General features: G+C 39.3%; 1 protein-coding gene across 10 annotated transcripts in view; it reads left to right on the top strand.

Annotated features, from left to right (window-relative positions):
• LOC100679705 (nuclear pore complex protein Nup98-Nup96) overlaps positions 1–26,346 on the top strand; it is a 429,239-nt gene that overhangs the window by 92,451 nt on the left and 310,442 nt on the right. For all 10 annotated transcript variants that reach the window (XR_004345266.1, XM_031928065.2, XM_031928066.2 and 7 more), the window contains 3 exons: positions 170–479; positions 13,877–14,042; positions 14,110–14,224. Coding sequence is in view for 9 of the 10 variants with exons in the window: in XM_031928065.2 (XP_031783925.1) it covers positions 170–479; positions 13,877–14,042; positions 14,110–14,224 (591 nt within the window). In the remaining variant the exon portion in view is untranslated. The remainder of the gene's footprint in view (positions 1–169; positions 480–13,876; positions 14,043–14,109; positions 14,225–26,346) is intronic.

Raw genomic sequence — 26,346 nt, 5'->3', positions numbered from 1 at the left:
CTTAGCTTAAAATAATTTTGTACAGGTTAAAGTAAAATATATTTCATTTACATTGCTTAAGCGTTTGTGTAATATCAGGTGTAAATGTGTTTAGTGAGTATGTGTGTGTGTGTGTGTGTGTGTTATTCTTCTGAAATGTAGAAATTCACGTGATTAACTGTATTTTTAGAGTATTGGCTTATTTACCCAAAATAAACCCGCATTTAATATGCCGCCGTCAACATCTGTAACGAATTTCGGATTCGGCCAACCTTCAGCAACAAATACTACTACAAGTCTTTTTGGTTCAAAACCTATTGGAACTGGATTTGGATCGACCTTTGGCGGAGGTACTACCTCTACATTTCAAACAGGAAGTACTGGATTTGGAACTCCACAAAATACTAATACTACATTATTCAATACAACTTTTAAAGTTCCGAGCCAATCTTCTGGTTTCACGTTTGGTAATACACCCAGCGGTGTTTCTACTGTATTGGGTAAGTATGCTATCATAATGAATTTTATATATTGAAATTTAACATCCACTACTTTCATAAGGCATTTCAGGTTAGAAAATCAATATTCTTTAAAATAATATGTGGTCATATAAACATTACGTATTGCTATCATTCGTGTATTTGTCTATATAATTATTACTTATGTTACTGTGTGTATGTATGGGCCCAAATGAACAAATAAAAAATTTCAGACCTTCAAGTGCCCTAAGAGAAAGTTACAGCTACTAAAGGCGTATCACATGAGAGAGTCAGAGAGACAGAGAGAGAATAAGTATCGAGAGAGATTAAATGTCTTCGCTTCGTTCCGAATCGCGAACAGATGCTCCACGTGTGCTAATTATTGTGAGACGAATAGACGATTTCGAGGTCCTTCAAACTAGGACAATTCGCCCGAGACCATCTTCGCGTGGGTCAGAGCGACCGTGCCGGCGACAGATGTTTGTAAGTACCGTTCTGAACGACCTCTCGTTTATTTGGGCGACTTCGCACCTCCTCTCTCTCTCCCTCTCTCTCTCTCTCTCTCTCTCTCTCTCTCTCTCTCTCTCTCTCTCATCTCGATCGTGTGCTGGTAGCTGGCATCCGCCCGTCAGACGCGTTAAATATGCCAACACTTGAATTGATAATACCACAAGGTTTTATCCTAACCAAGGAGAATATTATTGACTAATCCTGGATCCACGCCGCCTCCGCGAGATCGTGTAAAATTACACGGGCATATAGCTGAGTCGGCCGAGCCGTGCCATCTGAAAGCACAACGTTTTATAATAATAAACAGGGTCCTCCTGGCCCTGGTTGTAACGCAAGATTAATCGACCGTTATAATATACAGGGTGTTTCATTTTAATCCGATCACGACAAAAATCATCGAATGACACAAACACCTATGACCTTGAACTCGATTTTCAAGGTCGTTTGAAGGTAATTCTGATTTTTTAAAATAGGAACCTCTATTTTAGACCTTGGAATCGGATAGAGCGGAAAAAATTACGTCGGAAATGACATTTCAAGTTTGCCTTAGTGACATTGAGAAGGTCAATTCAAGGTCAAATAAGAAGTATCAGCCTAAGATTGTTTTCCTTTCAATTTTTTCGTAGAATTATCATTTTGTTATTGTAATAAACATTAAGAGAATAATTGACTTAAAATGTGATTATGCTTTGCTGACTTCAAAGCCATTTTGTAACGTCAAAATTGCAAAAATGCAATATTAAATGTTATGTGGAGTCCATATTTATATCCTAACTTTAGTGTTGCCCAGGAACAACGACGTGGACGTAATAGGATTGTGTTCCCTTTGGGGTGCTTGATTAGAGTGAGTCTCCTTGCCTCTCACTTTTATTATGTACAGATTTGATTGTAGGTGCCCAAAGACACCACCATTTTTTTGGATTCTATTCAGTTCTTGGGATGTTTTCGTAAGCGAATTTTTATCCTATCTTTAGCGTTACTCAGGAACGACGTGGACACAATTGGCTACTAATTTTCCTCATCGAATTTTGCCTGAATTTATTGTTGAAATAAATAATTTATTTTGTAAAGATGATTTTTCATGTTGAATTTTCCCGCGACTCATTGTTGAAATAGACAATTTTTCTAATAAGAGATCTCTTTTCATATGAATTTATCCTCTACTCATTGTTACTTACACTTAGTATTCAATAGTTTACTAGTTATTGAATAGTTATTGATTAGCCAAACTAATCAAATATCATTTGTTTAACATTTTCTCTTTTTCATTCATTGACCTTTATTTTTTCTATTAAAATTTATTACTCACCGAAAGCTATCTAATTTGTTCAGTTTGGTAAAAACAAAATTTTTTATTGAACTTGTTATAAATTTTTAACAATGGCTGATTATCCAGCCGCTGAAAGGGTTGATATTTTATTGATTCTTGGTGAATCTAGACGTAATTATCGACAAGCTGCAGCCTTGTATCGAATTCGATATCCCGATAGAAGACATCCAAGTCATACAACCATTCGTGAGATTTACCGTAGAGCTCAACAAGGACAACTAGCACGGGTTAGAGAACGTCGTAATTACAACGAAGATGATCTTCGTGTAATGGTCGTTTTAGCAATGGTTCATTTGAATCCCCACGTTAGTACCCGTGAAATTCAAAGGCAAAGTGGTATACCTATGGCTACTGCTTGGAGAATACTGAGAAGTCAACGTTATCATCTATATCATATTACTTTGACTCAGGATCTCACACCTGCTGATATGAGGTTAAGGCTACAGTTTTGCCAATGGGCACGACAAATGATTGCTAATGATCGTCACTTTTTTCAATACGTAATGTTTTCTGATGAAGCAAAATTCAAAAGCAATGGAGAGCTTAACCGACACAACTGTCATTATTGGTCGAATGTTAATCCGCATTGGTACAGGCAGATAGCTAACCAAAATCGTTGGAGTCTTGATGTTTGGTGTGGAATTGTTAACGGATACCTTGTAGGCCCATACTTTTTCGATGAAAATGTAAATGGCCATAATTTTTTACAGTTCCTGAGAGAACGTCTTCCAGTACTTCTTGAAGAAGTAGATTTATACACAAGAGCAAGAATGTGGATTTAATTAGATGGAGCTCCTGCGCACTATGCTCGAATAGTTAGACAATATCTTAATCAAAATTACCGTGACAGGTGGATTGGACGCACTGGACGTGGAGATTTGGGTGTTCGATGGCCACCGAGATCTACAGATATGACATCACCCGATTTCTATTTGTGGGGGTATTTGAAAGATGTTGTTTATGAACATGAAACTACAACAAGGGAAGATATGATCCACAGAATTCAAACCGCTTGTGAAAACATCCCAAGAGCTGTATTACTCAGAACAGTAGAACATTTTCAGCAGCGAATTGAATTGTGTATCCAACAAAATGGTGGCTTCTTTGAGCACCTGCGTTGAATTTTGAGCAAAAGTGAGAGGCAAGGGGACTCACTCTAATTAAGCACCCCGAAAAGGGAGAGGCAAGGGGACTCAATCTAATCAAGCACCCCGAAAAGTGAGAGGCAAGGGGACTCACTTTAATCAAGCACCCCGAAAAGGGAGAGGCAAGGGGACTCACTCTAATCAAGCACCTCAAAGGGAACACAATCCTATTACGTCCACGTCGTTGTTACTGGGTAACGCTAAAGTTAGGATATAAATATGTACTTCACATAACATTTGATATTGCATTTTTGCACTTTTGACCTTACAAAATGGCTTTAAAGTCAGCAAAGCATAATCACATTTTAAGTCAATTATTCTCTTAATGTTTATTACAATAACAAAATGATAATTCTACGAAAAAATTGAAAGGAAAACAATCTTAGGCTGATACTTCTTATTTGACCTTGAATTGACCTTCTCAATGTCACTAAGGCAAACTTGAAATGTCATTTCCGGCGTAATTTTTTCCGCTGCTCTGTATTCCGAGGTCAAAAATAGGGTTCCCGTTAAAAAAAATACAATGACCTTCAAATGACCTTGAAAATCGAGCTCAAGGTCAAAGGTATTGGTGTCATTAGATGGCTCCTTTTGCTCCCTTCAACTTTTGTCAAGGTCATCTTTCGACATCAGTAAAATAAAATCAGACAAACAGCTGTTTAGCAGAGTTTTTGTTATTTGACTTTGAATTGACCTTCTCAAGGTCACCAAAGCAAACTTAAAATATCCTTTCCAAGGTCTAAAATAGAGGTTCCTATTTTAAAAAATCACAATTACCCTCAAACGACCTTGAAAATTGAGTTCAAGGTCATAGGTGTTTGTGTCATTCGATGGCCCCCTTTACCCCCTTCAACTTTTGTTAAGGTCATTTTTCGTTAAAATTAGTTTTTCCATGGTTTTTTGTCGTGGTTGGATTAAAATGAAACACCCTGTATGTTTTTATGTACAAGAATGGCTTCAACATTACTTACAGTTTATGAATACTTTTCAAATTTTTCGAAATTATTATTAATTTTTTAATTAATTTTCGATTTACCCATTAGGAGTACTTCAGCAAATATACATTATTCTGGTACTTCCTGTTCATTTTATTCGGTATATTTTATATATATATATATATATATATATATATATATATATATATATATATATATATATATATCGGTATATTTCTAGTTCATTGCCGGTTATTTTCAGTTACTTCCGGGTCATTTTGTATTTTTTCCTATTACTTCCGGTTCACTTCCGGTTCACTTCCAGTTCACTTTCGGTTGACTTCTGGTCTACTGACAACTTTTGGTCAACTTCCCCCTAAGGAGGCGTAGTTTTGAGAATGAAGTAAACTTTCCTTGTTTTCTTAGCGTAGTTTTCTTGTCGCTCTTCTACCTGGCTTAGTGACATTGCCTCACGCTTATTTAGCGTTCTTGTCGTCACCGCGTTTGATACTTTTATCGTCTGTGATGCCTTGTCCTCCTTTTGGATATGCTGCTGGTTCGGTAACATTTTCGCTTTACTTAGCATCAATCCAAGGCTCTCCTTGCTCTTTTTTAGGGCCACTTGTCCTCTTTCAAGCTGCTTAACTTGGATGATAATCGCCGATAGCCCCCATACCTCTCTAGAACTAAGTATGAGAACTTTCCGACTTTGACAAGGACAGTGTCAACTCGTCGTCAGACACACTACGGTTTCATTCTCGCATCCTAACGCCCCCCTGCAAGGCAGCGCGCCTTCGCTGGCATCGTTACCGTGTAAGACCAGGTGACGAATCATTCTACACATCCCCTTTCGGGGCAGTTGTCAGTGCTCCCGCATCCTCCTCGGCAGCAGGATTTTGTGATGAATTTGTGATGAAAGAGATAGATTGAGAGATAAGAGATAATGTGAAGTGTTTTTGTTGTTGTGGTGCTTGCGTAGTGTTTCTAGATGAATGCGTTCGACAGTGTGGGCTCATCACACCCAAGCCTGTTCCTATCGGCTGCTTATTCAATTTATTCGCAGCTAACCTCTTTCTCAGGGACTGTTCCTCTATTCGCTGTCCTCTTTCAAGCTGCTTAACTTGGATGATAATCGCCGATAGATCGTTTTTAACAGACTTATGAATGTTGGATGCGTTTGACACAACATTATCCATAGAGTCCAGCCTGTCTCGGATCTTCTCCCATATGCTTTCTTGTTTTCGCTCAGCATCCCGGATTGCATTCGAGATCTCGAGATCTCCTTTTTCTGCTTTCTCTCCTTGCTCGGTTAAATTATCCATGCTCGATAATAGTCTTCATCCCCGTATGTGTCCGACCATCCTCGATCCCCCCGTCTATGGAGGCAGCTAATATGGCCCTAACACATGACTGTAAGCGGTGCCAGACTGGGAACATCATACCAGGGTATAGCACGCGATACTGCTCTAGCCCACCTCAATTTTCTCGAATCTCCCACCCCGAACAAAGTGCTTGGCTCTTTGGAGAGTTTCTGGCAGACATCAAGCATTATCACGCGCTCGCCTTGGCCAATTAACTAGTGTGACGTGCCAAAACCCGCGAAAGTATTTTCCTCTATTGCTTTGCGGCCCGGAATCCGCGACACTATTATTTTTATTAAAACATTTCCGAATCTCCTTACAATCTCGAAGGAGGTCTCGTTAGATCACCCTAAATCGGGATATTCAGGGTTGACTGGAATAACACACACTCAATTTCTTAGTCTCTCTCTCTCTCTTTCTCTCTCCCTCCCTCTCTCTCTCTCTCTCTCTCTCTTCTCTCTCTCTCTCTCTCTCTCTCTCTCTCTCTCTCTCTCTCTCTCTCTCTCTCCTTCTCGAGTCCCGAATTTTGTAATGCGAAGGTGATTCAGCAAGCGGGTTCGCAGCAAACGATGTTCCGTTGATTTATTGTACAATGTATTGTGTGTCGGTCACAAGCTGTGCAGTGATTGCCGCTCGTCTTCCTGCTGCACCCAACCACACACTCAAGGCCACGAGGCATCTCCCTTGCTACCTAGCGTGGGCCACAGTCATCCGCTTTGCACCACTCCAGTAGAGCCACGAGGCATCCTTGCGAAGAGATCCCTGCACGAGGGCGAATGTAGATACCCGCTTGATTGCTATTCTCTCCCTTTCTCTCTCTGCAAGGCCCTGCTTCGTCTTGCCTCTTGCCTCGCATCGCATTTGTACCCTGCTTTGCGTTACATAAAGCTAACCCTGATTTCAACTCGCTCTTTGTTATTTCGCTCCTGAGTTTCTACCTATCCCAGCGCTCACCTCACCTCACACACACACACACACACACAAAACGGAAAAGCCGGAAAAGACACACGCGCGGAAAGGCTGACGAGAGAGAGAGAGAGAGAGAGAGAGAGAGAGAGAGAGAGAGAGAGAGAGAGAGAGAGAGAGAGATTAGATTAGATTAGATTAGTTTTATTTTGCGTACATTATATTGTACGATTATAAGTTTACAGTGTTACAAGTGAGAAAAGAAAAAAAAACAATAGATAACAGAATGAGGCCTGTTTAATGTATGTAAAGTGAGAGAGTGAGGCGATAGTGAAAGTGGCATGACCGAAAAAGTAGGTGTGTGTGTGCGTGGACTGTGTACGATTGATGTGTTTTCGAGTTGAAAAAAGTGATCCCTAGCAAGTTTTTTGAAAGTGACGGTGGATGAAGTGTTTCTGATGTGTGATGGCAGGTTATTCCATAGGTATGAAGCTCTGATATGGAACAAGTTCCTCAGCGTCTCCGTTGCGAAAGCAGGAATTTCCAGAGGTGTCACCTCGCTCCTCACAGGCCGGAGTGTGACGCGGAAGTCAAAAAAGGCCAGTACGTATGATGGTACGACCGAGTTAAACATTTTACGTAAGAAACAAGCTGTGAAGTACTTCCTGCGTCCGGCAGTGGTTAGCCACTGCAGCTCCCGCCTGTACGGGGAAATGTGCTCATCTCTCCTTACACCATAGATGTACCGAATTCCTGTATTCACGAGCCTCTGTAGTTTTAAGTCGAGTTCCTGCGTCAGCACACAGTATACGAGAGAACAGTAGTCAATGATCTGAAATAGGAGCGCTTGCACAAGATGCTTGCGCAATCTGAGATTGGTACTCTTTCTGAAAAAGTAGAGCTTGTACATTAGCGAATGAGCACGCTTACACACTTGTGTAACGTGCTCCTTCTACGTGAGTTTAGAATCAAGCACCAATCCCAGATTATGCACAGAGGATTCAAAGCTGAACTGGACACCCCCGATATTAATGAAAGTGTTAGCTGTTAAGGAAATTAAATTTATGTAGTAATGGGAGCCCAGGACAATTGCTTTGGTTTTATTAACATTGAGTTTAAGCCTGTTTTGCGCAGCCCAGCCCATTATCCTCTCGGCATTAGCACTTATCTTGTTTCATAAAGAATCGTGCTCCTCGAGGTGGCATTAACTGTAAATTTGCAAGTCATCCGTATAGATAAGATGGGAAACATCGGAATCAAGGCAGAAACCGATGTCGTTGATGTACAATGCGAACAGCAAGGGACCTAAGGTAACATACAGTGTCAAACGCCTTGCTAAAGTCAAAGAGAAGGAGAAGTGTCACTTTCTTTTTGTTTATCCCGACCCTGACATCATCAGTTAGCTTAATTCGACCAGAGTTGGTCTATGAAGTTAGAGCCTTGGAAGAATGGAGTATGAGGTGGACGATACAACCCCCACGAAGATAGGAGAGACTCTCTTTGCCGATACCTCACAGAAGAGATATTCAGGCTTGCCTGGCTTACCAGACCATTCACTGTCAGATGTTGAAATAACGCTAACTGTCAGAGATTTGTGTATGTAGAGGGCCACACCTCCCCCGTTTCTGTTTCTGTCTCGTCTGTACAGTAGGCAGTCGTCCAGTCAAGGGATGGACTTTACCTTGTCGCTTAACGAGGTCTCAGTAACAGCTATTACGTGGAATGGAGAGCGAGTGGATAAGAAAAGCCTGATCATCTCAATGTGACCCGTAAGCGAGTTCGCATTAAAATGACAGACTCGTAGACCTTCGGACAGAGATATCTTAGAACCAGATGAAGACGTGGCAGATGAGCTTGATGGTGGGTGTGGTGGAATGATGTGTGTGTGTTGTAGCCTCAGTGTTGGACGATGTTGGCAGCGGGCGGAAACCGGGCTAAAAAAGTCTCCAGCTCGGCGTCGGTGTTGATGATCGTAGCACGCTCGCTGTTATCGTTATAGCGCATGTAAAGTCTCCCCGCTTATGGACGTCTGAGGGGAGCAGCTCGTTGATGTTTATGAGCCCTTGATGGTCAGGACTCAGAGCTTTAGCCTCCTCCAGCAAGGTAGCGTCCAATTCGCTGGTGTGTAGCTTGCGTTTCCGGGCTTTGGCGATGACGATTGTGACGTGGCCAATCTGGGGTAAGAACTCGCGCCTCAACCCCGTCCCGAAGCCTCGACACTATTATTTTTCTGTAGATCTCGGAAGGAGTTCCGTGAGGATTCCGCTATTCGGGTTACAGTGGTGTGTAAGGGGACAGAAATCACAACTCTCTAAATTCTCTTTACCCTCTTTATTCACTCGGATTCGGCTGACACTCTCGGCTGTCGGCTTCGCGACCGACTCGTCTGGTACGCTCTCACACACACACTCATGCGCGCTCTTGCACTCTCACGAGGCTTGTTGCCTCCGTACACTTCACGCCGTCGTCGCTCGCTTGCGCTCGCGTCGCGCACGTTCTAGCGCTCACTCTCTCTCTCTCTCTCTCTCTCTCTCTCTCTCTCTCTCTCTCTCTCTCTCTCTCTCTCTCACGCACTCACTTCGCGGCACGCAATACCCCGGCAGGCCTCAGCCTGAGTAAGCTGGACTTACAGGTTGCTCGCAATACGCTGGCCTCCGGCTGTCTTCCGGCTCCGTCTGCAAGCTGATCTCCCGTCTTCTTCCTCGCCCTCGTCTTCTTCCTCGCCTCGTCTTCTTCCTACGCACCTCCCTGTCCTGGACTGGCCCTGCGTCGCTGGTCGTCTCCTCACGATCCTTGTCACCTTGGCTGGTCTGGATTGGAAGCAACGTCTTCTTCTCGCCTCGCCTCGCTTGACTCTCCCCCAACTCTCTCACACTGGCTCTCTTTTGACTCCTTGCACACACAAACGCGCTATCCCGACACTCACGATCTCGACACCCTCGAATTCGCAATACCACCGAGAAGCTCGTGCGTCTTGGGCAACAGTCAAACAAGAAGTGCCGCGCCGCGCCGACCGCTTTGGCGATGCTCGCTCTCTCCGCTCCGGCCCGGCCAATCAGCGCGCGCGACTCGGCCAGTCCCCACGACCGCGCTGAACTCGCGCCCCGACTAGCCTGGAATCGGGCTAGTGGCCGTCGATACGGGCCCTTCCTCAAACGGCTCGATTCCCCGCTTACGCTCTCCCCTACGTTGCTCGGCACACGTACCCGCACACTCTCGCTACAGATTTCCGCGAATTCTCCGGACGCAGCCGGAGTTACAAGTGTTCCGCGAACTCTCTCATACTCTTCTTCTTCTCAAAATCCGCTGATTCCCTGAAGCCTTGTCATCGCTCCTTGTCCACCGGCTTCCTAGATTCCTCGCACCACACTCGCACGAGAAAAACAAGAAAACACACACGTTATTAGCTCAAATCGCGCACGCGACACAGAGCCCGCCGTAGGACACGGCGCACGACGAGTCGCCTCGTCGCACGATCGAGCGTGCAAGCGCACTTGAAGATAGGGTAACGGCTAGTGGTGGCAGTCTGCCGTCACCCCTGGCGGAGTTGTTTGTAGCATCAAGCCTCCTCATGGTCCTGACGGATGCTACGTCTCTTCTAAGGACCATGGGGTCAAGCGCGTTTACAACTGAGAAAGCGAGGAGATGCAGTGAGGTTTCACGGATATAATGCAAACCCGTGACAACGACCACACAGTTCGAGGTCTGCTCCAGGCGCCCCTTGACCTCGGCCAATTCTCTACGTAGGCTGCAAATCTCCGCAGTGTTGGGCACAGTGCTGCTGTTGTCCTGCTGCATCGTCGGGCTCCTCGATGACAGATCTTGGATTTGTGCCTGCAGCTCAGTGATGGTGGACTCAGCATTGTGTATGCGAGTTTTGAGTGCAGGCAGCTCATCGAGGGCCTTGAGTCGTTTCTCCAGCGGGCCCAGACGCTGCTCAATTTTAGAAATCCTCTCCGACACGATGTTCTGGGTCTTGAGAGCCTCCATTTGAGCATTACGTATATCGTCTAGTGCTCCGCGAATGTCCCTCAAAGCAGCCTCAACGGACGGCGTAGGTGTTGCTGTTACTCCGGCCGAGCGGGATGGTGAGGGATTTCTCGACGTGTTGGCTGATGGTGGTGCTGACCTCGTCTTCTGGTTCACCAGCTGCTGTTGTAGAGAGTGAGAGAGAGAGAGAGAGAGAGAGAGAGAGAGAGAGAGGGAGAGAGAGAGAGAGAGAGAGAAAGAGAGAGAGAGAGAGAGAGAGAGAGAGACTATGTATCTGAGGACTAAACTGATGACTTTTACGACGATCCTCTCGATGATTTTTACCGGGTGCGTCTGCTCTAACGACGATTTCCGGTAACATCAGCAGCGACAGCGCATGCGAAATTGTACAGTCCGATAGACTGAAGTTGCACAAACGTATACTTCTTTACAAAGAATCATGGAGGATCGATGAAACTTCGCAGTAGTACACCCTTAGTCTGCCGGACTGAAATTTCGCACGCGCTGTCGTTATTGTACTACTAGTTTTATTTTGTATTATGTCGTAGCCTATTATTCTAAAATTTCCTGCATTTATCTTGCATTGGCGTCCATAGATTCTCTATCCTTATCGCTCTTTTACATACTAACCTCTCTATATTATTTACTCTCCCTCAATTACTCCTCCTTAATTACTCCCTTAGGTCATAATTATTATTTATATACTTACTAGGTGGGTACCCTTTTCCCTGCTCGCTTCACTCGCCAACCCTAATTTTTTTAGTTTAAAATGTGGAATATATACTTATATTAAGTAGGAATTGATTAGCAGTTTTTTTGTTATACGTAGCATGCACAGCGAAGGACTTACATAAGTATAAGTATATAGTAAGCACAAGTAACTAATAAATACTATACATACACGGCGAACGCGTGACAAAGCGCTCGCGCGTTCGTTAATATATCATGTATTGGTACTCGATTACATCGTTTCTCATGTGTAGTATGTTGTAGTCTCATCAAGCCATTTTGTCTCTCAATTAATTTCCTTCAATTAGTGCCCCTCTATTATTATACTTATTATTGTCCTCGATTACTACTACTAAATTACTCAATTCAGCATGTAGAATGCAATAATGAATGATAGCGCATATTGAGAAAATCATTGCTCTGCCTTTGTGTATTCATCAAATTTATATCGAATTTCTTTTGTCAAAAATTTATAATTAAAAAATTTTTTTTTGTTCACGATTTTTAGCTAAAAACTAGTCGCCAAAATGGCCTAACATCTTCACAGTAAATAGATATTATCGTTTTTTATTGTCATACATTTTTTCAAAACGTTTAACATTTAGTTTTGGTGATATTACATTTTTTTTTAGATCCATTTTTTTATCAAAACAATCGAACGGAACGGTCAATCATAAAAACCTTGCAGGAAAAAGTAGAAGATTCAATGCTCTTTTAGAAACACTATTGCTAAATTTATTGTATTAATCATATTATTAAGAAAAAGAAAATATTTTTTCAAATATCAAAAAATGGCCATAAAAAGACCATAAAATGGTCAGAATCATAAAAAAAATTTCCTGAATTCAGAATCAGAAAATGTATATGCATCTCAAATTCTATTACAATCGGTAGCGTATTTCTAGAATTATGACGGTATACGTACATATACACACATACACAGCCATCCGCACGGACATTTTCTTAAAACGTATACTTCGAAATGCAAACACCTCTAAATACATTTTTATGAAGTTTTAGTAAAACTGAAAATTTGACTATTACAAAGCTTTCTCTAGAAGGAAGCAATAGTATATTTTGTACCAAGGGCGTAAAGTTGCCTTTTTTAGGCCGAGTGTGGAGTTGCAGTATGAGTCAAGGCAAGTTGGCACGAGCCGATGGCAAGGGCAACAAAAAAAATTAGAAATGCCCGCTAAAATTTTTTAAAGAAAATGGTCAGTAGTTCACATTAAATATACGTATGTGTGTGTGTATATATATGATTATGTACATATGCGTGTGTGCGTGTGCCTAAACGCGGAAAGCAGTACATGCGTAACAAAAAATATGGTGTGCACCAAGGGCTCTTTGGCATCGTGTGGTTGCAGTACTCTTCTGCCGCTCGTAAACGCCCTCGCCTTCGTCTCGGGCTAACTCGCCTTGACTCGAACTGCAAACTCCACATTCGGCCAAAAAAGCCAACTTTACGCCCTTGGTATACTAAGTACTATTTTGCCCGCTAAAAAGGTAAAAAAATGTTGTCCTAGTGCAAAAAAGTTTGTTTCCCGCTTAATAGGACAAAACGGTTTTTTACCTGCTAGAGTAACGTTTTTGCCCTCAAGTCAAGAAAGAGTTACTTTAGTCCTTTATCATTAAAATTTGAGTGATTTTCTTAAGCATTTTCTTAACTGATATATCGCCGTTCTGGTAAATCGTATCATAAATTTTGCTACTGTTACTTTCCCTAAAATTTCTCAACGAACAAAATGAGCTTTGTTTCGTTAAGATCGGACAAAAATTAAAAAAAAAATAAGAGCAATTGTTGATGTTTTTTTCTTTAATAAATATCCGAGTAATTAATGCTTGATTTTATGTCAATTGTCTTATAATTTTTATTTTGTTATAAAATAATTTTAAGCAATTTGTTCGCTCACGCGCGTGCATAAATCATCACGTATCGTTTTCAACAATGATTATTTGTTCAACTTATATTTGTTCTTGTTTACTTATAGTGTTTTTATTAAACTTTCAAGCTTATACAGCCCTGTTAAAAATGGTCAATAGAGATTGACTAAATTATTAATTAAATTTTAAGCTATGTCTGAATCCTATTTTTAGTATGAGAACTTGATCAAAATCGATAAAATCGATAGGAATCGATAGGAATCGATGAAATTTTATACAAAAAAGGACCATTTAAGTTAATAGAAACTATTGTTTGGTATTAACCATCGACTTCAATTGTTGTTCTCCATATTAAAATCGATTGACTCCTGTTGATTCTAATTAATTTTTAATCGAGTCCTTAAAGACAAAATGGGATTCAGAATGAGCTTAGAATTAGTTGATAATTTAATCGATCTATACTTACTTTTTTTAGCAGGGAAGAAAAAATGATTTCAGATTACAAGTAGAATAACATACTATTCATATTGTGATTTCGGATTTTTTTCGAGAATATCTATAATTGAAATTATATTGTTGAAATATTCTGCTTTGATTGCATAATTAAATGAAACTTAATTATTTTTAGGTAATCCAGGTAGCTCTTTGTTCACCTCAACTGCTAAACCAAATCTTTTTGGTTCTAATAACAGCTCTACGACGTTTAATACAACAGGCGCTTTCGGATCAGTGCCTACCTTTGGATCTGGAACTAATCAATTATCTACACTTGGTACTAATTTTTTCGGAGCAGGGTAATATAATATTCGATTATCAGTATCAATTATGGGACTTTTTACTGAAATTTATAATTTGCTATAGGTTGTTGGTAAATAATCTGCAACAAAGTTCTAACCTAGTACCAGTTCATCAACAGATTTTGGCATTGGTTTCTGCACCATTTGGAGATTCACCTCTTTTGAAGAATTTATTACCCGTAAGTATATGCATTATTAGTAGTCTCTGTATATTATAACAAAAGTTTTGCGGCAGCCGCCGCCGTTTTAAGAATTTCCCCTCCCCCTCTCGTCATTTTCTCTCCCATGATACAAAAATATTATGAATCATATTATTTTAATTCGACTTGGCGTACTGCAAAGAACCTCACTATTGTGAGTATGTAGATATGCAGTGCTCGCTAATTTGGTCGGATGCACCTTTCGATAGATCGCGCCTTTAGTATCGTGCAAGCTCTATATAATATTAGCTCTCTAGTGGAAGACAGATGGGTTACAAGGACCGTGTATGCGTATAATGGCGTGTTCATGACTAAGGGCAGAGACGTTCGACCGATTGCGTACTGTTACGATCATATAACAAATGTGTTTTCGTATGAAGCTTACGCAATGGAGCGCTATAAGGAAAATAGCTGCAACCTACTACACCAAAGTAGCGACAGCCGCAAATTTAGGTTTTTCCTGATATTAGTCTATATGCGCTGAAAGCCTAGCGGTACTTTTTTACGATAGTCTAGACATACGCTATAAATTTCGAGATTCAAAGATACTTGGGCAAGTTCGAATTACCTTAGGATTCTACATCTGTACTTTTACACGCGTATAAGTAGTAAATCGAAATACATACACATAATCGTGAACATACTTTTAAATTTCAACACATATTCCCCCTTTTTGAACAGCGGATCATCTTTTTTAATTTATAAAATTTTTTAATTTAACCATTTCTTATGATCATAATGATCATTGTATTTTTGATTATAATTTTGCCCAAAATTAAAATTTGCATTTCTTAAGATGTCACGATTTTAGTTTAGAGAGAGAGAGAGAGAGAGAGAGAGAGAGAGAGAGAGAGAGAGAGAGAGAGAGAGAGAGAGAGAGAGAATTGAATACTAATTTATTTCTAGCAAGGTTCGGCAGAACCGTATGCTAGGATGCATAGAATTATACAAAATTTTTACAAAAAATAAAGTTCGCAAAATGATAACATTATAGATAAGTAATATGAAGAGCAATAATACTTCTTGCAGAAGATATACAAGAAGGATAAAAAATGTAAGAACGAGAAGAGAATAATAATTAAATAAACGCTATTAATAAATAACAATAAAGCTATGATTAGACGTATGAGAGAGAAAGAGAGAGATTTCAGATTGAGATTTAGATATGTTTTTATTCTTGTATATTATGTTGTACATCTTTAGAAATAGAATACAAAGAAATAGTATAAATTGTTTGCGGACTCCCCCTATGTTGATGTAAGTGTTAGCAACAGTATTAATGCATTCATGTAGTAGGGAGAGCCCAGGATAATTGCCTTGTTCTTAAGGACGTTAGGTTTGAGACGGTTTTGTGATGCCCAGCCCATTATCCTTTCGGCGTTAACACTCATCCTGACAGAACAAGAATCAAGCTCTTCAAGGTGGCATTAGCTGTATATTTGCAGGTCTTCCGCATAGATTAGATAGGACGCATCTGAATCTAAACAGAAACCTATATGATTGATGTACAACGCGAACAACAGAGAACCCAAAATTGATCCCTGTGGGACACCCGTGTTAAGTGGTAGAAAGGTGGAGAGTTCGTTGTTGTCACCAATGACGGTCTCTTCTCTTTCCGTGAGGTAAGATGCAAGCCAGCAGAAAACCTGCTTAGAGAAGCCTAAAGAGGATATCTTTCTGAGTAGCATGACGTGACATACAGGATCAAACGCCTTGCTGAAAGGAAATAGAAGTAGAAGAGTGACCTTCTTTTTATCTATTTCAAGCCTGACATCATCAGTCAACTTATGTATTTCGCCGGTGCGGAGGCCTGTTTGGAAGTTGTCAAGGTAAGGTCTTGTTTTGAGATACTCAGAGACTTGCTTGTGCACCAGTCACTCCAGCGCCTTGGATATAAAACAGAGTAGAGAAAACGAACGGTAGTCAGTCAAAGCTGTTGGAGAGCTGACTTTGTTTAGGGCTCGTACCAGCGATGACTTCCAGCCAGAGGGAAAGCGTGTCTCGCTCAGAGACAGATTAAAAATTTGACATAGTAACGGAGCGAGTATTAGCAGTGCTTTGAAGATTACAATCTGTGGGATACCATCGCTTCCCCTGGCCTGGATGTTAAAGTGTGATACAGCAGCCGACACATCAGACTCTGTAATGGCCCTGAAGCTGATATATTCAGGGAGGTCCGGACTCTCCAGGGTTCGCAGATACTCCCTAACCGATGGAGCTTGAGGGTCATTAGAGATGGAACTAAAGTGTTTGTTGAAAGCGTCTGAAGAGAACCAAGCAGATGAAGGTGATTTAGGGGTGATTATACCAAGATTTTCAAGCTCTTTCCAGATCTCTTCAACTTCGGTCAAGGTAGACAGGCGTAAATAGTAATAATTTAGCCTAGCCTCCTCAATCTGCCTGTGAGCATCGTCCCTTGCAATTCTATAAAAGTATAGATTCAAAGGTAATCGACTTTTGCTGATCACTTGTAGAGTCTGTTTCGTTCAGTCAAATGGTCACGAAGAGCCGTGCTGCATCACGGGTTACTTTTACGTCCTGGTATCACAGTCTTTAATGGAGCAAGATGATTTATGACGTTCGTTAAGTTAGCGTTAAGAATGGTAATGCATTCGTCAAGTGATGACGTGGCGAGGGATAACAAGTCACATGCGCTAAGGAAGTCCCTTAGCTTCTCACCACATATTCCTTTGTAGTTTCTGTAAGAGTATGTAGCGGGTGCGTGGCGTGGATCTGTACGTCGAGTGTGGCCGTGATAAGGTCCGTTGATGAAAGGAGTGGCTGTCTCAGTATGATAGCGGGCAATCCTGTTTATTAATTAAGGATAGGCCAAGCCAGGTGTCAGAGTCCTGCCTGTGGTGGGTTGCACCATATGGCACAGAAGTAAGAGAGTTTTCATCATGAAGGCCCTGACGTCATCAGATGCGGATAGTTGATCAGAGTTTAAATCAAACATGATGACCTTCGTGGTGTAATTCTGCATATGTGTTGTTAGTTGTTCAGTGAAATTAGACCCTTGGATAAAGGGTGCATGCGGCGGACGATATACAGCCCCCACGAAGATGGACGATACTCCATAAGCTGAGATCTTACAGAATAGATACTCCGGCTTTCCTGGCTTGCCCGACCATTTACTATCAGATAACGAGATGAAGCTGGCTGTCAATGAATGATGTATTTAGAGGGCCACACCTCCACTGTTTCTATTTCTGTCACATCATTTTAGTTTGTAGTCATCCAGTAAAGGGATGGATATTATCTTGTTGCTGAGCCAAGTCTCAATTACAGCTATTACGTGAAAGGGAAAACGAGTCGACAAGAAGAACCTGATCACCTTAATGTGACCCGCGAGAGAGTTCGCATTGAAATGACACACTTCCAGACCTTTAGACAGAGTTACCTTAGAAGCATGTGAATTGTTGTGGACGATAGTGATGATGATAGTTGTCTAGGTGGGATGAGGTGTGTGTCATGTAGTTAAGTTGTTGTAGATGTTGGTTTTGGTTAGCGGCGTCTGGGCTAAAAAAGTCTGCAGCTGCTCTTCGGTGTCAACGATAGCACGGTTGCTGTTGGTGAAGCGGACGTGAATCCTGCCGTTTCTCACGTAGGTGCGACATTCTTCCCTCTTGGTGACTTTTAGTCTGGTCCCGACACAAGGCCTATACATCTGGAGGAAGAAGCGGGTTGATGTTGATCAGCCCCTGATGGCCTGGGGCTAGGGCTCTAGGGCAGGTCATCAAGGGCCTTAAGCCTCTGTTCGAGGGGAGCCAGCCTTTACTCCATCTCTCTCATCCTATGGCTTCACTGTATTCTGCTTTGTCGTCAAGTTCAATACTGTTGTTGAGAAGTTGACTTGCGAGGAGTTAAGCCTTCTCCTGGCTAGTTCCTTTGCCTGCTTCTCTACACAGCTGTCGCTGTTACAAGACCTGCCTTGCACTTGATCCTTGCAGATTGAAAAGTGACACATTTAGAGTAAAAGTAAGTGTCACATATCTCACATTTTTCGGCACTTTGCTTTTGATGGTGTTGTCGCATTTACCGCATGTTTCTAACTCTGTTTCCTCACTTTCTGCGTTTGCTATACTCATTTTACTATTTTTGCTCAAAAATTCCGGCAACTTACTAGTAGTCGATAATGTAGAGTGCGTTGAGTGAAGTGGTAAGTTACCGATCGAGCTAGATGCTTGTTCTGGACGCCAGGTGAAGTGATGGTGAGAAAAGCGAGAGCGATTACTGACGTTGATTCTATGTACACTAGATGGCAGCAGGTAGTTGACTTGATAATTAAAGCCGTGCTGGAGGAGAGCCAAGCTGTGGGGAGAAGCAGTATATTTGTAGGTTAGGAAATGACAGTAGATGTTCTTTGGAAAAAGCAGGTAAAGTAGTATGCAGCCTCCTGCAAATCATTAATTGGCTTAAAGGTTGCATTGATAGCGTGCAGTAGTCTAGAATAAAATACGCATGAAGGCAGTGTGCGTCAGTAACAGGACGAAAAAGTAGAAGATAACAAACAGAGCAGCAGCACTCACGTGAAGACAGCGCCAGGAGGAAACAGGGGAAGAATGAAAAGAAAAATGATAATATCAGTAAGGATAGGAATGAAAGGGGACAAAGTTGTGTGGATGAGAGGTAGGTCAGACAAATTCATAGGGAAGATACACGAAAGAGGAAAAATTGTAGATAAGCGCTACATACGGCCTGGACGCCGGTGCGAACAAAGCTAGTCATCTTGTACATAGTTAAATATAATCTAGTCACAATCAGCGCTCAGTATTATTTTTATTCCTTTGTACCTTGTCTGTTCGTCCTTGCCTACCTTATCTCCTATTAGGGAGCGCAGAAGATAGAGATCAAACAATCCCAACTCTCTAAATACCTTAAGTATAGAACAGTAACATAGATTAAAATCCGATTAATTGTATGAAACATACAAAAAATGCTACATTTTTTTCACAACTCTAGTATTTTGGGTAAGAAGTAACTTAAGGAACCTCTTTAGAAGGAAAAAAGAGGGAAGTTTAAAGAAAGTGAAAGAAGATAAAACAGGAAAAATGTTCTGGAATCTGATTAAAAGAAGGAGAGAAGGGAAAAGAAAACATGTAGAAAGAGAGATAGAGAATTAAAAATGGCTGGAGTACTTCGAGGGATAACTGGGGGAGTAAGAAGAACAGCAAGGCAAAAAAGGAGGCGTAGAATGAAAAACAGGAAGGAACAAAGAAAATAAGAAAGAACGAATAGAGATAGATAGGGTAAGGCAATAATAATGAAGCTAAAAGGGAAATTGGCCCCAGGGGAAAATAAAATTTAATTTGAGACATGGAAGTCTAGGGAAAGTAGGCTGCTTGACTTGATATACAAAATTTATGCTAAACTAATAAGAGGAAGAATGGTAAAGAAGCTGAAGGAAGAGGGCAGAGCGACAAGCAGATGAGGTTCAGAAAAGGAAGGAGCACACTAGACGCAGTATACGTGGTGAATGAGGCGGTAGAACAAAAACTAAGAAAGACCACTGCTGACTGACATAACAGTATGCTTTCTCAAGAAAGTAGAAAATGTAGATAATCTACATAATATTAAAATTCTTTATTTTGGAAAACGTTGTTTTCTGTAAACATCCCTATGATTTCGTTAAAATATTCTGCAAAAATTAATTTTTTAACATCGATTGTAATCGTTACTTATAAATACATGGATTTATCTCGGAAATTGTAACTTCAACATTAGCAAAGTATCGTACGTACGTACAAACATACTTATCTCTTGTTATACAGGAAAAAATATATATATATATATTTTTTTATACACTAAAAGTACAAGTTTGGATGTATAAAAATGATTAATCAAAATTTTCGGATGCGATCCAGATCAGATAATGCTGAGGATAATCATGATAAGGACTATTTAAACAATATGATATACATACGGTTTTTTTTTGTACATTTGATGAAAATCCGCTGCTCTTTCTCGAGGATAATGTCCTGTCAATCAAGGTGTCAATTTGACACCTGGACATCGTCAACAAGAATTCGAAAGTATTTTTTGGTATACTTTGTTTAAGTGGTGATATTCTCTTTATATGGTCATCCTGGCCCCTGGACATTGTCTACAGAAAGTCAGGAGTATTTTTTACTATATTTCATGTTTGTGTGGTGCTCATCCATGTAGACGACGTCGCGTCGACCTAGAGGTCATCCAGACACCTAGACATCGTCTGCGAGAAGATACAATTTTTTTTCCAGCACATTCGATGTATATGGTGCTTTTCCTTGTAGACGATGTCCCGTTGACCAGGAGTCATCTTAGCACCTAGACATCGTCTACAGGAAGATACAAGTTATCTTAACTAAATTTACAGTATAATTTTTAAAAGTCTTACAATATAATAGTAATACAAATTGTATTCTTCGTTTGACAGGGTTGAGATCATTTTTTTTATTTTCAATCTATGTATATACTAAGGTGTCCCTTATTTACCAAACTGAAAATTTGGATCTTGACGCCACCTGAAAACCAAGTTTATAGTCCAAAACTTGGAAAAAATTTTTTTTTAACTAATATAAATGATTTTTCATTATACGTGCACGAAAAAGGCCACTTTCCATGCATGTAAAATGAATGGAAAATCGAGTTTTTCTTAGGAGCGGGAAAAAACTACTCCCTTGGGAAGAAAAAACTTTTTCCTCCCAAGGGAGTAAATTTTTCAAGAATTTTTCAAGAGCCGCTTGGGTTAGCCGCCCCCACCACCTACGCGCTATCCGGACCGCGCACACTCCGTCCCTGCCAATCCGATCGGTTAAAAAACTTTATAAATGCAAAGTACTGTACTGCTTAGTATTTAGCTGAATGTTATGCACTTCGACAGTAAGCGTTTTTTCTCTTAAAACGATCGGTTAAAGAGCTGTTAAGATTTATGGTAAAAAAGATTTCTATATAAATCGTGCTTGCTTTCACTATGCGTTATAACCTAGTCGGTAAGCGCCAAATTCAAAATTTAAAATCCTCATTTTTCAAAATTAGCTATTAGATGCTTGCAATAGTTTATAAATATCTTTCAAAAAATATTTTTTTTCAAAACTGAATGTTTTATTAAATTCTACGGAAAATTCCTTATAAAAAAACTTATATACAAAATGAAAGTGAATTTTTTAAAGAAAAATACACGATTGAATAATAACGTTAAGATATACAATTTTAGAAATAATCTGATAAAACATCACTTTGGTATTATCGTTATAACTTTGTAAATAAATTTTCCCGGGTAAAGAGATTTTGGAAGCATATTCCTACATTACGTACATTTCCTTCACAAAAAGCCAATAGAAAAAATCGATTTTATTTTAAATTTAACCCAGGCTGGATCCCTTAAGACGGACACATCATACGAATCCATTTAAACTTATTGCATGATATCGTTCCAGAGTTGTGATGGTAACAGAATTTAAAAAAGCAAAATGTTTTTATTTTTTTTTTAATTAGACATATTTTTTTATTAGGCCATTTGTCTCCAAAATTTAATCAGTTCTAAGTTAAGATATATGGTCGAAATGCTTGCTAAATTTCAGTTGATTGTATGAATGCGTTCCTGAGTTATAGTAAAAAGAAATTTAGAAATTGGAAATGTGTCTCTTTCTTAAAGTCGGACATACCAATAAACATGAGTCGGTCGATCGTCTCCAAAATTTAATGAGTTCTAGGTAAGAGCATAAATTAGAAATATTGAAATGCAAGATTAGCCCAGAGGGCGTCTTGGTTTCAAGTCCCAAACCGGTGTTAAATGTACACGCATATAATAATAATATTATGTATACGGTGCGTGTACGCTTCACGTGACCTAACTCACCCATGCAAAATCGTGTACGTGAGCATATATATAGATACTAGTAAGGCTTCGCACCCCTGCTCACTCCGCTCGCCAACCCCCATTTTTGTTTATGTGATTTTTATTTTCAAAATTTTATTCGATATAAATTTTATGGATTATAAAAAAAGATTAAATTTTTGTCGAAGTTGAGAAACTAAAAAGAAAATCCGTTACTGATAGTAAAAGTACTGTTCAACTTCAAACGTCTACTGCTAATGGCATTTAAAATAGTTTTTTTTTCTAATTTTTTATCTGAAGCCCTAGAAATTCACCATTTAAATTTATATTTTTTTTAAATTAATTTTAATTCTTGTTATCGTTTCATATTTAGTTATCTCGAAATAAAAAAAAATTGTTCGTTTATTAGAAAAATCTTAATTAACGATTAAATTTAAATCGTCAATTAGAAAAACTTAAATTAGATTTTGAAAGTGAGCTCGACGCCCCCATATTTGAGTAACTCAGCTGGTATAGAGTCATTTCTCGCGGCTTTGTTGTTTTTTAGTTTTTTAGTGACAGTAATTCGTTGTCATTTGTTACGAGGTCCCCGTTTTCGTCCTTCATCAATTGCGCTCTACTCCTAAAACCCTTTCTGATGGCGTTAATCCCTCTGTACATTTCGCGGGGGTTATTTTCCTTACTGTTAGTTTCTATTCTCCTAATAAGATTCTTTTGATACTCCCGCTTCTTATTTCTGTAGATCGCGCCCGCCTGTTTCCTTACGTTAGAATACTCTTCTATGGTGCTATCGCTTCTATTGTGTAAGCTATCTAATTTAGCCTTTTTGCGCCTTTCAAACCAGAGTTCGCATTCTTTGTCAAACCATGGTTTGCTCTTTGGCTTTTTTTTACTCAGTACTTTGTTCGCGGCCTCTTTACCGTTTTGTCGATGTCCCCCCGTAAGCTATTCGGTTCGTCATTCCCCTCCGGCGATGTGTTTGCTTCTTCAAGTGCCTGAAACCTGTTATTAATTTCTATCTGTTACCTAATTCGCTCTGTTCTATCTCGTAGCTTTTTAATATCGAAGCTTTCTACCTTGTTTGTTTGCTTACTATTTTGATTCGCTACTAATCTAACTCTTAATTTGGCTACTGCTAGGAAGTGGTCTGAGTCGCTATCTGCCCCTCTATAAGCCCTTACATTAGTATGACGTCTTTTTTCAATGAGAAAATGATCAATTTGGTTCTGTGTGGCCCCGTCTGGCGATGTCCACGTTGCTTTGTGTATTTCCTTGTGCTTAAAACACGTAGTTTTGATTATAAGATCTTTTGCTGCCGCGAAATGCATGACCCTGCTCTATCCATTACCTGCTCTAAAGTTTCATAATACAGATCCTTAGCTTCTTCTTCTTTGTCCTCCGTAGGACAATGTACATTAATAAATACACATCTATACCATTCACCTTCGATGATGATGTACGAGAGCCTATCATTGACGGATTTGAAACTTTTAACCGAATGTATGATGCTTTTTCTTACGACAAATCCGGTGCCTAAAGATCTCCCGCTTCGGACCCCATACAGGTACGTGAAGTTACCCGATGCTAGTACTCCGTCATCTGGCCACCGCGATTCCTGTATTGCTACCAAATCTAGATTGTACCTATCAGCTTCCTTTATGAGTTCTTTAAATGCCTGCTCTGTATAGACTGCGAACATTCCAAGTTCCGACCCTTAAGTTGACGCCGAAGCAAAAGAAGAAAGAGTCGTGCAGCTCAGTAGGTAACTGAGTGCGTGGTAAGGTAGTTCAAAAATGGCAATTAAAAAGAAATCTGCATTACCGACTGTACTTATTGTCGAAAACCCTATGCAGAATAAGACAGTAGCGCCCTACGTTTTATGGATGCACAGAAAACTATTTTCACCATCATTAACGATCTACCACAAAATCACCGTGATTTTCTGAGCTTGTTCTTGTTGCCTTGAATTACTGGGTAATTCATACACCATCAAACAATTTTTCAAGCAAGAACTCAGTATAAAAACTGTACAAAAATAGCATTTTTTTAAATTCTGAGCCAATTATGAATTTTGTTATAACTAAGCGTGAAATGCAATGCATAAAAAAGCTGTTTTATTTTTTATTTGTAAAAAAAATTTTAATTTGATTATATAATATTAGGAATAAACGTATAAATGAACATAAACGTTTCAGAAGAACAATAGTTTGCTTTTATATAAAATATTCTATTACGACGCAATCACAAGAATACATAAAAAAATGTAACTAAGAATCATAATTTTGTAATTAAAAAACATTGATATTCGCTTATACACTGCATTTATCCCTTAGTTTTGGTGACGCATCAACAAGTCGGTGTCAGTCTTTGCTTCACCGTTTTGTCTCTCGATTATGTCGGAGAAAATAGTTTTTTGTATAAACAGATCAGCATTGTTGATTGAATTATTATGTATGATTTATGGACTTTCTTACTTTCGTTTCTCAAATTATCATTGTATATTTGTCTTATTTTCTATACATATAAACAAGTTGCAAAACAACTAATATAAGATCTTTATATAGCTTTTAGCTAATCAAAGACTGCTGTGCTCAGATGTTCTTGAATTTATATTGTACAATAATTTGTCTTATTTTCTATAAAACCAAGTTGCAAAGCAACTAGGTTTAGATCTTTATACTGTATAGCTCTTAGCTAATCAAAGACTGTGTTTTGCTCAGATGCTCGTGCATCTATAAGCAGTAACGGTTGTAATATATTTATAATAAATGTTATTTTTTAAAAGAAACTGCGATCGATTTCGGTGTAATTTAGAAATATTGATGTGATTGTCGGCAAACAAAAATAAGCCGACTCACGAAATATTCTCACACAAAGCAAACAATTTGAATGGTTTCAAACGTTTACAATGTATATGTATCATTAGTATTATATATAACAATGGCGTTCTAACGTAGACCACACTTTTTTTCTATCCAAAAAAAATCAACCTTTGCAGTTTGGCTTGTCATTTGGTTATTTTGTAATATTAACGGCACCATCGTACAGAACAATAAAGGCCCTAATCGGAATTTATAGCAAAATTAGCTGAGTAGTTTTACACTGGGCACATATCCCTTAGTAAATAATATAAGCTTCTACAATATTAATTTAACTTTCAGTTGATGCAAAACTTCATAATGACAATCCGATAACATTTTCTTTGATATTTAAATAGTTCAATATAATTATAGAATAACTCATTCTTAATTCTTGTGAGCACACTTTGTGTGAACTACTCTAATGCTCTCGGCATTATTTGATGTTCCTTTACAAGAAAAAAGCACCTTCATACAACATAGATCTCTGTAAAATGTGCCCATACAAAGGATTTTACGTTAAAAATCTTTTTATTTTTTTTTTATTATAATCGCCAGATACTTTGTTGAATTTTTAGATTCAATGTAAACCTTCTCTAGTACTTATAGCAGCAAAAAGATCAGTCAAAATACGTGAATGAGATTGAAAGTTAGTATCGTATGTCAGCTTTACGATGATTGAAATTATCTTTTTTATTATTATTTAATCTACGACTTTCAATTTTCTTTATGTAACATGAAATTAAAAAAGAATAGTTTTGCTGCTTCAGAGCAAGCAATATATAGTTTGGGATTCCAAATATATACACAAAACTTAATTATAGAATATTAAACAATTCAAAATTAATTTCCTTTTTATATTTTTGACTTTTTTTAGCAATTACACAATTCGACTACTAACACTAAAAAGTTAGGAACTTGTTATTAAAAGTGGACATCTAGATTACAAAAAAAAAGCTGCTGACTATCAGTTCTTGTAACAATCATTATTTTTAGCTATTTGTGATCCCAAAATAATTCCATCAATTCCTGCTTGAGCCGAGTGCTCCCTACAAACTGTATATGCGCCCCTTTTTAAAACCTTAACACTCTTCGGGTCATGGATTTCATTCTGACCATCGGAAATACTTTGTTCACTCAAGAAACATTTTTAACCTAAAGTGGCTAAATTGGTGTCTGGTATCATGTATCAAATATACAATGTTCATACCACAGGGTGAACCGATATATCGGCTTTCCGGTCCTTTAAAGGTTAACTAATAGAATTATTTCTTATGGTTCAAGCAAAATCTATAATCCTTCAAGGTGCGAGCTATCATAGTAAGCCGAGCTACCTAATGAATCCTACGTCTTTAGGATACTAATGCCTACTAATACACTTATTACCAAAATACTTGCACTGTTATTGACACTAGCACTTTACA

Source organism: Nasonia vitripennis, assembly GCF_009193385.2.
Source record: "Nasonia vitripennis strain AsymCx chromosome 4 unlocalized genomic scaffold, Nvit_psr_1.1 chr4_random0003, whole genome shotgun sequence".
In the NCBI taxonomy this organism is placed as follows: domain Eukaryota; kingdom Metazoa; phylum Arthropoda; class Insecta; order Hymenoptera; family Pteromalidae; genus Nasonia; species Nasonia vitripennis.
The sequence above is the reverse complement of the archived record's forward strand: the minus strand, read 5'-3'. Positions and strand labels throughout refer to the sequence as shown.